General features: G+C 45.4%; 1 protein-coding gene across 1 annotated transcript in view; it reads left to right on the top strand.

Moving 5' to 3' along the window:
- The window catches only part of LOC141476645 (protein Hook homolog 3-like), a 170,604-nt gene that overhangs the window by 120,781 nt on the left and 36,659 nt on the right, over positions 1-13,164 (top strand). The window contains exon 12 of the mRNA XM_074165428.1: positions 4,557-4,667. Coding sequence (XP_074021529.1) covers positions 4,557-4,667 — 111 coding nt within the window. The remainder of the gene's footprint in view (positions 1-4,556; positions 4,668-13,164) is intronic.

Below are 13,164 nucleotides of genomic sequence, written 5' to 3'. Positions count from 1 at the left end.
GAAGTCACGCCACCGCTGAGTGCTGCCGTGCCAGACATGTTAGAACTTCAATACGAACTGGAGTCAAAGGCAGCCAAGTGGTATGCCACAACTGATATCGCTAATGCATTTTTCTCAATCCCTCTGGCAGCGGAGTGCAGGTCACAGTTTGCTTTCACTTGGAGGGGTGTCCAGTACACCTGGAACCGACTGCCCCAGGGGTGGAAACACAGCCCTACTATTTGCCATGGACTGATCCAGACTGCACTGGAACAGGGTGAAGCTCCGGAACATCTGCAGTACATTGACGACATCATCGTATGGGGCAACACAGCAGAAGAAGTTTTTGAGAAGGGGAATAAAATAATTCAAATCCTTCTGAAAGCTGGTTTTGCCATAAGACGAAGTAAGGTCAAGGGACCTGCACAGGAGATCCAGTTTTTAGGAGTAAAATGGCAAGATGGACGCCGTCAGATCCCAATGGACGTGATGAACAAAATAGCAGCTATGTCTCCACCAACTAGGAAAAAGGAAACACAAGCTTTCCTGGGCATTGTGGGTTTTTGGAGGATGCATATCCCAGATTACAGTCTGATTGTGAGCCCTCTGTATCAAGTAACCCGGAAGAAGAACGATTTTAAATGGGGTCCTGAGCAGCGACAAGCTTTTGAACAAAGCAAACAGGAAATAGTCCATGCAGTAGCTCTGGGGCCAGTCCAGGCAGGACAAGATGTTAAAAACGTGCTCTACACCGCAGCTGGGGAGAACGGCCCTACCTGGAGCCTCTGGCAGAAAGCGCCAGGGGAGACACGCGGTCGACCCCTAGGGTTTTGGAGTTGGGGATACAGAGGATCCGAAGCCTGCTATACTCCAACAGAAAAGGAGATACTGGCAGCATATGAAGGGGTTCGAGTTGCTTCGGAAGTGGTTGGTACAGAAGCACAGCTCCTCTTAGCACCTCGACTGCCGGTGCTGGGTTGGATGTTCAAAGAAAGGGTCCCTGCCACACATCATGCAACGGATGCTACATGGAGTAAGTGGATTGCACTGATCACACAGCAAACTCGAGTGGGAAACCCCAGTCGCCCAGGAATTCTAGAGGTGATTACGGACTGGCCAGAAGGCAAGGATTTTGGAATGTCACCGGAAGAGGAGGTGATGCGTGCAGAAGAGGCTCCACCGTATAATGAACTACCAGAAAATGAGAAGAGATATGCCCTGTTCACTGATGGGTCCTGCCGGATTGTGGGAAAGCATAGAAAGTGGAAGGCTGCCGTGTGGAGTCCTACAAGACGAGTTGCAGAAGCCACTGAAGGACAAGGTGAATCAAGCCAGTTTGCAGAGGTGAAAGCAATTCAGCTGGCTTTGGACATTGCCGAGCGGGAAAAATGGCCAGTACTTTATCTCTACACCGATTCATGGATGGTGGCAAATGCCTTGTGGGGGTGGTTACAGCAGTGGAAGCAGAGCAACTGGCAGCGCAGAGGCAAACCTATCTGGGCTGCTGAATTGTGGCAAGATATCGCTGCCCGGGTAGAGAATCTGGTTGTGAAAGTACGTCATGTAGATGCCCATGTACCCAAGAGCCGGGCCACTGAGGAACATCAGAACAACCAGCAAGTGGATCAGGCTGCTAAGATTGAAGTGGCCGAGGCGGATCTGGACTGGCAACATAAGGGTGAATTATTCACAGCTCAATGGGCCCATGACTCCTCAGGCCATCAAGGAAAAGACACTACATATAGATGGGCTCGTGATCAAGGGGTGGATTTGACCATGGACACTATTGCACAGGTCATCCACGAATGTGAGACATGCACTGCAATCAAGCAAGCCAAGCGATTAAAGCCTCTTTGGTATGGAGGACGATGGCTGAAATACAAATATGGGGAGGCCTGGCAGATCGATTATATTACACTCCCACAAACCCGTCAAGGCAAGCGCCATGTGCTCACAATGGTGGAAGCAACCACCAGATGGCTGGAAACATACCCTGTGCCCCATGCCACCGCCCGGAACACCATCCTGGGCCTTGAAAAACAAGTCCTGGGGCGACATGGCACCCCAGAGAGAATTGAGTCAGACAACGGGACTCATTTCCGAAACAGCCTCATTGACACCTGTGCCAAAGAGCATGGTATTGAATAGGTCTATCACATCCCTTATCATGCACCAGCCTCTGGGAAGATAGAAGAGTACAATGGACTGTTAAAAAATGCACTGAGAGCAATGGGTGGTGGAACTTTAAAAAATTGGGATACACATTTAGCAAAGGCTACCTGGCTAGTTAACACCAGGGGGTCTACCAACCGAGCTGGCCCTGCCCAATCAAAACCTCCACGTACTGTGGAGGGAGATAGAGTTCCCGTAGTGCACATGAAGAATATGTTAGGGAAGACAGTCTGGGTTAGTCCTGCCTCAGGCAAAGGCAAACCCATCCGTGGGATTGCCTTTGCTCAAGGACCTGAGTGCACTTGGTGGGTGATGTGGAAGGATGGGGAAGTTCGATGTGTACCTCACGGGGACCTGATTTTGGGCGAGAATAGCCAGTGAATGAAACTGTATGATGTTAATTGCTAAATGAGCCTGCCACTGTACATCTCATTTCTGTAACTGCTATTGGTTGTACTATAGTAAGAATCACCCAAACTAATGACAAATGGACTCTGATGAAAAACCGAGTACAGCAGTGAAGGGACCAGAACTGACCTCAGCAGCTGGCATCCAGCAACTTCATTTGACATTTTCAACCCATGGACCATGGACATGAGCTGCACCGGATACATCAGCCACAAGTCCCAAAAATACAGCATGCGACAGTGCAGCCCCACACACACCATCTTGCATGCCCTGAGGGACTGTTCTAACAGATGGAGCTCAAAGTCATGGATTAAATGAACTCAAGGGACATTTTAGAGTGATGGCCCACAGACTAAGGACATTATACCTGTATGGAGATATACATATATATATATGTCAGGGGAAACTGATAGTATTTAATTGGAAACGGTAGGATCTGGGCATGGCATGAAATGGCATGGAATAAGGGGTGAATGATGTCCTGGGTCTGGCGGGGATAGTGTTAATTCTCCCCAGGACCTAGCAGGGACACAGGTATTCCATCCCATGTGAGCCATGCCCAGGGGGTAACAGGAGCTAGCCGGGGAAGGGGAGGGGCAGGAAGTCGGGGGGGGGGGAAGAGGAAGTCACCCCTGCGGGAGCAGAGGGGTCGGGGGCGTCCCAGGGCACAGTCGGCAAGTGGTGGTATCGTACTCGTGGTTGTATATTCCTCTGTCAGTGTTATTGTTGTTTTTGTTTCTTGCTCCCTTTGCTGTTCTGTTAAATTGTCTTTGTCTCAACCCACGAGTTTTTTGCCTTTTTCTTCCCATTCTCCCCTCACGGCCGCGGTGGGGGCTCCGGTCTGAGCGAGCGGCTGCCACGTGGTTCTTTGTTGCCGTCTGAGGCCAAACCACGACAAGTAATTTAGTTTCTTTTAAACTCATCAATCTCTCTTTCTCTCGTTCTTCTCTCACTTGGGAAAGAAGTTAGAGAGCATCAGTCGTTAGTTTTAGTGGACAGCCTAGCCCAAACTACTACAGCGTGTCATCCCACCGCTTGTCACAGGCAAGCCTGATATTGTCCCCCTCCCCCTTCAAGCCTAGTTTAAAGCTGTCAATGACCCCCCGCTAGCTTGTGGGCAAAGACCCTCTTCCCCCTTTTAGAAAGGTGAACCCTATCTGATGCAAACAAATTAGTTTCCAGGAGTCTTAACTCTGTGCCCTGCTATAAGAATTAATTATATATCTTCAGCTGAGTCTTCTTTCAGTTTATGTGTTTGCCAGTCAGTCTTTTCTCTGTTTACTGCTTTCACACACTGTGGTATGTTATTAACATTCTGGGATTGAGTCTACAATAGTAAAGGCTGAGAACTTTGGCGAGTTGTCTTGCGCTCATTGATCTTTTCTGCTAAGCTTTTATTCTTCTCCTTTTTTAGTTTTAAAAGTTCTTTACTAACTTACAGCTTGAAAAATATCTATGACATTTTGGTAGGAACATATTGTCCCTTGAAATAAAGAAAACTGATAATGAGCCCGCAGCTGAATTTCCATGTTTGTGTATTAATAAAGAATAAGAAATGTCTAAGCACAAGAAAATTTACCTAATTGCATGAACTAGTGCCTGACTTCTGAGTGAGGTTTGTAGAAAAAGAGATGACAAAAGGTTTCTTGAGAGTTTTTTTTCTTTTCCTTGACGTCTGTGAAAGTAGGGGGATTATTCTACTTTTCCTAAGATCTTTGGTTCATAGGATTATACAGTTTTCCTCGTAAATTTCACTTGTATGTAAATTTTTAAAGATACTTTACATCTTTTTGTTGTTTCTTTTATTTGTGCTAGTGTTTGAATTCTTTTGGTTATACTGAAACATATAACAATTGATGAAAAAGAGTTTTAGACTGTCCTGTAGGTAAATATTTCTCTTATTTGCCTCATGGCAAATGGTCATTAACTGCTTTCTTTCATATGTTTTCTTTTAATGTTAATAATTGCAGATAAATTACTGCTTCTTGCTCTCACAGGCAGTGGAATTACAAAACAGGTTATCTGAAGAATCCAAGAAAGCTGATAAACTAGATTATGAATGCAAACGGTTGAAAGAAAAAGTAGACAACCTCCAAAAAGAAAAAGATGTAAGTTTCATTATATTATTTTTCTAGTAGCAATGAAAGCAACCATTTTTCATTTATTACACAGAGCTATGGTTATCAAAAAAAGCTTTTATTGTGAGCTTTTAAAATTCATAAGTTTTATTTTCCACTTAAAATTTTCTAATATTTGTGTACAAATACATTTTTAAACTTAATGTTTATATTGTATGGGATAAAGGTACTGTATTAAAATATATGCAGCAGATTTTCAAGAGGAAAAGCCCTCACATACAGTGTCTGAAGTTGTTTCTTGACCATTCACCATCAAAAGGATAATAAATGCCAAAGATAATTGTAATGTATTCTGAAAAACTATTTAAAGTAGTTTTTTTGCGGTATCTTCTTAGAACTAAACTCAGAAGTGTTCTTTGTTTCCAAAGTAATGTTCCTTGAGGTAGCATCTGTATGTTTCTCTTTGTGAAATCAAGGCCTCTGTAGCAAGAGGTTTAGGAATCTTGTAGAAGGATGTGTCCTTTATTGTGATTTTCCCTTTCTCTTGTTATCACTAATCACTGATTTAGTTTCTGGTATCATCATGGATATGCAGTATAGATACCAGTTTATTATCTTCCTCTCTAAGCCACCAACAGACTGAGGTTGGTTGCTCTTGCACTCTCTTGCCAAGAATGATCCTCCATGTTTCTCTGGCATACTCTAGTTTCTTTGCTAGTTGGCTTCTGTTTGTGGACATTTTGGGGGGAGTCTGTATATTGGCACTTTAAAGTATCACATGAAACATGTCCAACACTTTCAGTTAGCAATTGCTCAGGCTTATTTGAAGTGTAAGTCTGTCTTTCCTTCAAGCAGAATCTTTGTAGGCACTTCCTGAAGATATCCTATTTCCTGTCTAATCTTTTAATAAATTTCCAGGTCTTGCATTTGAGCTGAAAATTCTCAGTTATATACTGCTCACAAGTCTTAGATTTCTGTACATCGCCCAATTTACTAAATACTATGGATACCTGTCCTTGTCATCACTTTCTTCTGCTCCTCACTCTCAAATTGGAATGGCTCACAGTAGTCTTGTTAATTTCTTGCTTTGCTTTTCTTTCCTGTTTTTTACCAGGTGTTGTGTTTTCTTCCCTCCCCCTCACTCCCATCACAGATTTCAGGGGAAGTTTGCATTTTTTGCTTACCTGTTGTTTGGTGGAAACCCTTTCATCTTGTATGAAGGACCTGCATTTCAAGTCATGGCAGATATATAGATTCTGTGTTGCCACCTGGCAAGAAGTGTTGTTTTTTTAATGCATTCTTTTGAGTGAATAGGTGCCTGTAAAAACTATATCATAGCTAAAATAGTCTCTCAGTGTTTCGGTTAGTGATTCTTAACCTATTATTCTTTCTCAATCCCATTATTCTTTCTGTTTCTTAATTGTTACATCTTAATGTGGCATTAATGACAGATATTGGGATTGAGTTCACCCTCAAAGGGTTTGCATATGACACTAAACTGACTGGTGCAATTGATTCACTAGAGGGAAGGGATGCCATCCATAGGGACTTTGGCAGGCTTGAGGAGTGGGCCCATGTGAACCTCATGAAGTTCAACCAGGACAAGTGCAAGGTCCTGCACCTGGGTCAGGGCAATCCCCAATATCAATACAGACTGGGGGATGAATGGATTGAAAGCAGCCCTGCAGAGAAGGACTTGGGGATATACTGATGGATGAAAAGCTGGACATGAGCTGGCATTATGCACTTGCAGCACAGAAAGCCAAATGTATCCTGGGCTGCATCAAAAGAAGTGTGGCCAGCAGGTCAAGGGAGGTGATTCTGCCCCTCTACTCTGCTCTGGTGAGACCCCACCTGGAGTACTGTGTCCAGATCTGGGGTCCCCAGCACAAGATAGACATGGACCTGTTGGAGCGGGTCCAGAGGAGGGCCATGAAGAGGATCCAAGGCTTGGAACACTTCTCCTATGAAGAAAGGCTAAGAGAGTTGGGGTTGTTCAGCCTGGAGAGGAGAAGGCTCTGGGGAGACCTTATTGTGACCTTTCAATATATAAAGGGGGCTTATAAGAAAGACGGATAGAGACTTTTTACCGAGACCTGTAGTGACAGGGCAAGGGGCAACTGTTTTAAACTGAAAGAGGGTAGATTCAGAGTTGATAAAAGGAAGAATTTTTTTATGATGAGGGTGGTGAAACACTGGAATTGGTTGCCCAGAGAGGTGGTAGATGCCCCATCCCTGGAAGTGTTCAAGGTCAGGTTGGATGGGCCTTTGAGCAACCTGATCTAGTTGAAGATGTTCCTGCCCATGGCAGGCGGGGGGGGGTGGTGGTGTTGGACTAGGTGATCTTTAAAGGTCCCTTCCAACCCAAACCACTCTATGCTTCTATGACTAAAATTGCCCATGAAAGATAACAAGTTACATTGTGATATCTTGTCAATTATACTTTAGTTAGCTGTTGAACTCATTTTTGTCCTCATTTCTGTTCTGTCAGAGTATGATAGTATGTGATTGATATCTTTAATTATAATCTGTCTTGGATTTTTCTATATATGTTGTGTTGGCTGATAGATACCAATGCAATTTGACGAGTTAACTTTTTCTTCAGTATCTGCCACTAGCACTTCTACCACTGATTGCAGCTGTAGTGCTTTTTCTGTTCCTCAAAGTACTTCTTTTCTGTACTTGTAACTCTTCTCTTTCTGCTACCTGACATTTCACATTCTCAGCTGCCTGTTTCTCTTGTGATCTTTCACATTTAAAATATTCTTGCTTTTCAGTAATCACCATCAAGGTATTTTCTGGCTGCCACTGTCAAACTCTGCAGTGTTCCCTGCTGAGTAGCTCTTTTTACTGCAATGGTAAAACCAATCCAAGCTTTATAATCTAAGGGTTTTGTGAAATGGCTGTTCATACAATCAGCATGCCCACTATATTCAGGTTGAACCAACAGTTAAACCAGAATTAACCATGCAATGTTCAGACAGCACAAGCCCCTGATGCACCTCACCAAAGTACTGTTTGCCAAAGGGATCACGAGTCCTGAATCCATTTGAGTTGACTTGTGTCTGGTGTGAATAGCTACCAGCCAACACAACTCTACCTACACAGAGCTAAGGGCTGTCCTAGAACTTAGTGACAGGGAACACATCCTAGTTATAGAGCAGACTAGCACTTTGATTTTTACATAAATTGTCACCCTCATCTCTTATGTTGGAGTCTTGGGATCCTTTTGGGCTATTAACCTGGTGCTACCTGTAGCTTTTTTTACTTTGCCTTACTGGCAAATGGGAGCATACAGGCCTGATGCTACAAAAGAGTCAATGTATCTACACTTCACGATGGTCCAGTACTGTTCTTCAGTTGTCTTTGGACTGAGCTTGAAACAATTAGTTTCCTTCCATGTCTGAAATGCTCAGATGATAGCAAAGTCAGTGACACAGATCAGGAGGAGGAAGTGGAACTGCTGTCTAACCTCCCACTGTTGGAAAAGTGACAGTGTTAAGTTACTGTTGTTCATCTGTTGTGTTGACTCTGCATAACCCCCATCTACCTTACATTTCCCTCCTCTTGTCTACTGAATCTTGCTTTCCTTGGTAAGGGAAAAGTAGCCCATGGTATTTCAGCTCACTTGCTTTTCCCTTGGAGCCAACTATGTGTGAGGCGGGAAGACAGGTGAGTGGTCCCAATGTTTGCTATCTGGTACCTGAAGTTTGCATCATGAATATCTTGATTTGTGACAGGAACGGAACACAAAATCAACAAAATGGGGCTTAAGCAGGGTCACCTCCAGCACTTGTATGTAAGCAAGGAAGGCACCATTGTGGAGAAATCCCTCAAACGCTTTCTAGGATGTCAACATGCTAGGATGCCTCTCTGAAGTGCTGTACACTAATGCACACAGCATGGGGAATAAACAAGAGGAGTTAGAGATCTGTGTGCAGTTGCATGGCTACAATCTTATTGGGGTCATGGAGACATGATGGGATGGCTTCCATGACTGGAGTGTTGCAATTGAGGGATAGAGGCTCTTCAGGAAGGACAGGCTGGGAAGAGAGAGCAGCTGGAGTGCTTGGAGCTCTGCCTGGGTATGGATGAGGAGCCACCTGAGAGTTTATGGGTAAGGATTATAGAGAAGGTGGGTAAGGGTGACATTGTAGTGGGTGTCTGCTATAGGCCACCTGACCAGGAAGAACAAGTGGATGAGGCCTTCTACAGACTACTTGAAATAGCCTCATGTTTGCAGGCCCTGGTCCTCATGGGGGACTTCAACCACCCCAATATCTTTTGGAGGGACAACACAACAGGGCATAAGCAATCCAGGCAGTTCCTGGAGAGCATCAATGACAACTTCCTCATCCAAGTGGTAGAGGAGCCAAGGAGGAGAGAGGCTCTGCTGGACCACGTTCTCACCAACAAGGAGGGGCTTGTTGGTGATGTGAAGGTCAAAGGCAGCAGTGGCTGCAGTGAGCATGAGATGGTGGAGTTCATGATCCTGAGGGGAGGGAGCAGGGAAAAAAGTAAGATCACAACCCTGGAGAATAGGCTTTGTCGTCTTCAAAGATCTGCTTGAAAGAGTCCCATAAGATAAGGCCCTGGAGGGAAGAGAGGTCCAAGAAATCTTGTTAATATTAAAGGATCACTTCCTCCAAGCTCAAGAGAGCTTCATCCCAATGAGTAGGAAGTCAGGTAAAAATGCCAGGAGGTCTGGATGGATGGATGAATAAGGAGCTCCCAGCCAAACTCAAACACAAAAAGGAAGCATACAGACAGTGGAAGCAAGGACAGGTAACCTGGGAGGAATACAGAGACGTTGTCTGAGCATGCAGGGATAAGATTAGGAAAGCCAAAGCCTAAATGGAATTGAACCTGGCGAGGGAGGTCAAAGGCAACAAGAAGGCCTTCACTAAGTACATAGGTGAAAAAAGAAAGATGGGAAAATGTGGGCCCGATGTTGAATGAGACAGGGCACCTGGTGACATAGGACATGAAAAAAGGCTGAGATACGGAATGTCTTCTTCGCCTCAGTCTTTCCTGGCAAGAAATTCCCTTCAGGAATCCCAGGTCCCAGAGACCAGAGGGAAAATCTGGAGCAAGGAAGATGTACCCTTGGTGGAAGAGGATCAGGTCAGGGAATACTTAAGCAATCTGGACATACATAAATCTGTGGGCCCTGATGGGATGCACCCATGAGTGCTGAGAGAGCTGGCAGATATCATTGTGAGGCCACTCTCAATAATCTTTGATTGATCATAGTGACTGGGAGAGGTGTGTGAGGACTCGAGGAAAACAAATGTCACTCTGTTGTCAGTTAACCCTGGTAGGCAGCTAAGCACTGTACAGCTGCTCGCTTACTCCCCCTGCAGTGGGATGGGAAAAAGAATCAAAAGGGTAAAAGTGAGAAAGCACGTTGGTTGAGATAAAAACATTTTTTAAAGCAAAATAATGAATTCATTCACTCCTTCCCATCAGCAAGCAGATGTTCAGCTGTTTCCAGGAAAGCAGGGCCTCATCACACGTAACGGTTACTTGGGAAGACAAACACCATAACTCCAAACATCTCCCCTTCCTCCTCCTTCCCCACAGTTTTTATTGCTGATCATGACATCATATGGTAGGGAAAATCCCTTTGGTCAGTTGGTGTCAGCTGTCCTAGCTGTGTCCCCACACAACTTCTTGTGCACCTTCAGTCTACTCACTGGCAGGACAGTATGAGAAACAGAAAAGGCCTTGACACTGTGTAAGCACTGTTTAGTAATAACAAAAACATGGGGGATTTATCAAAACTGTTTTGGTCATAAATCCAAACCACAGCACCATACAAGCTACTATGAAGAAAATTAACTATAGCCCAGGCAAAATCAGTACACACTCCTATCTTCAAGCAGGGCAAGAAGGAGGACCCAGGGAACTATGGGCTGGTCAGTCGTACCTCCAACCCTGTGAAGGTGATGAAGCAGCTAATCCTGGAAACCATTTCCAGGCACATGAAGGTGTAAGAGCCCTGAAACAAAGAAGCAGAAGCGGTCTGCCCCCCCCCCCCCCCCCCCCCCCCAAGCCTTCTTGAGGAATGGAATGTCTCAAACACTGGCAAGTAAATGAATAATGCAGGCCTGGTGTTCAAAGAACTGATAAGGCTAACACTTAAAGCTGTGGGAGGATTGCCTTGTGGAGACAAGACAGCTCTGCCACTTGTGTAGTAAGCTTGTTAGTTCTCTGTTCTCGAGGCCATCAATGTCCGATGAGTGACCTTTGCCTCATTATCCATGAAATGCATATGAAAGCACACACCCCTCCATATGCTAATGAAGATTATAGAGATCATGCTAAACATTTATGACTATGGCATTCGTCTCTCCACCCAAATCAAGCTACACATCACCTGAGGGAAGGGAGAAACATGAGACGAAACTGCCCCTAGGAGTAGGTGAACATAAAAGGGGGAAGACTTACCCTGAAGAAAAGAAGATTGTGCCTGGGAAAATTTTTCCCTGAAGAAGATCCCTGAAGAGAAGACTTTTTACCTGAAGATGATTTTTCCCCAGGGATACACAGAAGAGTGCTCTTATGCCTATTGGCTGGCCCAACGCTGGAACTAGGATCGGTGATCTCTTTATCTCTCTCACTCGATCTCTCTCTCTCCTCTATTCCTTTCCTTTCCTTTCCTTTCCTTTCCTTTCCTTTCCTTTCCTTTCCTTTCCTTTCCTTTCCTTTCCTTTCCTTTCCTTTCCTTTCCTTTCCTTTCCTTTCCTTTCCTTTCCTTTCCTTTTTGAAGTACCGCTTGCAATAATTTGTTGTATACCTGTTGCTAAGTAACGTAATGCATGCCTTACCGCTTGCCATAATTTGTTATATACCTAACCTATTATCATGGACCTAGTTAAGACCTGGTTACTAATCTAGTAAATGTTTGTATACGGACCTTGAGATTTGTCTCACCTTAGTCCGCGCCGCTGGGGATTTGCAAATCTGAGTCACTTACTCCCTCTTTTCTGAGTGGGATGTGACAGACGAAGAAAATCATCAGGACTTCACCAAGGAGAAGTCATGATTGACCAACTTGATACACTTCTGTTGTAGGAAGAACAACCACAAAAGGGGATCTCTCCAGGAAAAGTGCCGCCCCGGTTTCCAATGTGCAGTTCCCCAGACAGAATAGAAGGCCTGAGCCTACTTCTGATCCCCTTGAAGGAACTTCCAACACCAACTTTCCAAATTCCAAAAATTTTCTGCAAGAAGCGAGTAATGGATACTATGACCAGGATTAGAGGGGCCCTGCCTCCAGCCAGGTGGGGGAAAGGGACAACCAGGTTTATTGGACAGTGTGGATTCGATGGCCTGGCACATCAGAGCCACAGGAGTATAGAGCTCTAGTGGACACAGGCGCACAGTGTACCCTAATACCATCAAGCTATCGAACTTTAGAGTGTGTCCAGAGGAGGGCGACTAAGATGGTGAAAGGTCTCGAGGGCAAGACTTATGAGGAGTGGCTAAGGTCACTTGGTTTGTTCAGCTTGGAGAAGGCTGAGGGGTGACCTCATTGCAGTCTACAACTACCTCAAGGGGGGCGGTGGAGGGGGAGGTGCTGATCTCCTCTCTCTGATGACCAGTGACAGGACAGGAGGAAATGGTTTGAAGCTGCGTCAGGGGAAGTTCAGATTGGACATTAGGAAAAGGTTCTTCACTGAGAGGGTGGTCGGTCACTGGAACAGGCTTAGTTTAGGAAAAGGTTCTTAACTCATCGCTGTCTACAAATTCCTCAGGAGGGGAAGTGGAGAGGTAAAAAATGATGTGCGACAGCAGCTGAGGGAGAGGAGTGAGAATATGTGAGAGAAACAACTCTGCAGACACCAAGGTCAGTGAAGAAGGAGGAGGAGGAGGTGCTCCAGGCACCAAAGCAGAGATTCCCCTGCAGCCTGTGGTGAAGACCGTGGTGATACAGGTTATCCCCCTGCGGCCCATGGAGGTCCACAGTGGAGACAGAGCAGGTGGATATGCCCTGAAGCTGTGACCTCATGGAGAACCCACACTGGAACAGGCTCCCGGCAGGAACTGTGGCTTGTGGAGAGGAGCCCACGGAGGAGCAGGTTTTCTGGCAAGACCTGTGACCCCACAGGGGCCCCACGCTGGAGCAGTCCATTTCTGAAGGAACAGGCCCATGCTGGAGGAGCTCTTGAAGAACTGCAGCCCGTGGGAAGGACCCATGTTGGAGAAATTCGTGAAGGACTGTATCGTGTGGGTAGGACCCCATGCTAGAGCAGGGGAAGAGCGTGAGGAGGAAGTAGCAGCAGAGTGTTATGACCTGACTGCAACTCCCTATTGCTAATCCCCCTGCGCTGCTCAGAGGGAAGGAGGTAGAAAAATCGGGAGTGAAGTTGAGCCTAGGAAGAAGGGAGGGGTGGGGGGAAGGTGTTTTTAGACTTGTTCTTATTTCTCATTACCCTACTCTCTTTTTTAATTGGCAATAAATTAAATTAATTTCCCCAAGTTGAGACTGTTTTGCCCATGACAGTAATTGGTAAGTGATCTC

Source organism: Numenius arquata, chromosome W, assembly GCF_964106895.1.
Source record: "Numenius arquata chromosome W, bNumArq3.hap1.1, whole genome shotgun sequence".
Taxonomy (NCBI): Eukaryota; Metazoa; Chordata; class Aves; order Charadriiformes; family Scolopacidae; genus Numenius; species Numenius arquata.
The sequence above is the reverse complement of the archived record's forward strand: the minus strand, read 5'-3'. Positions and strand labels throughout refer to the sequence as shown.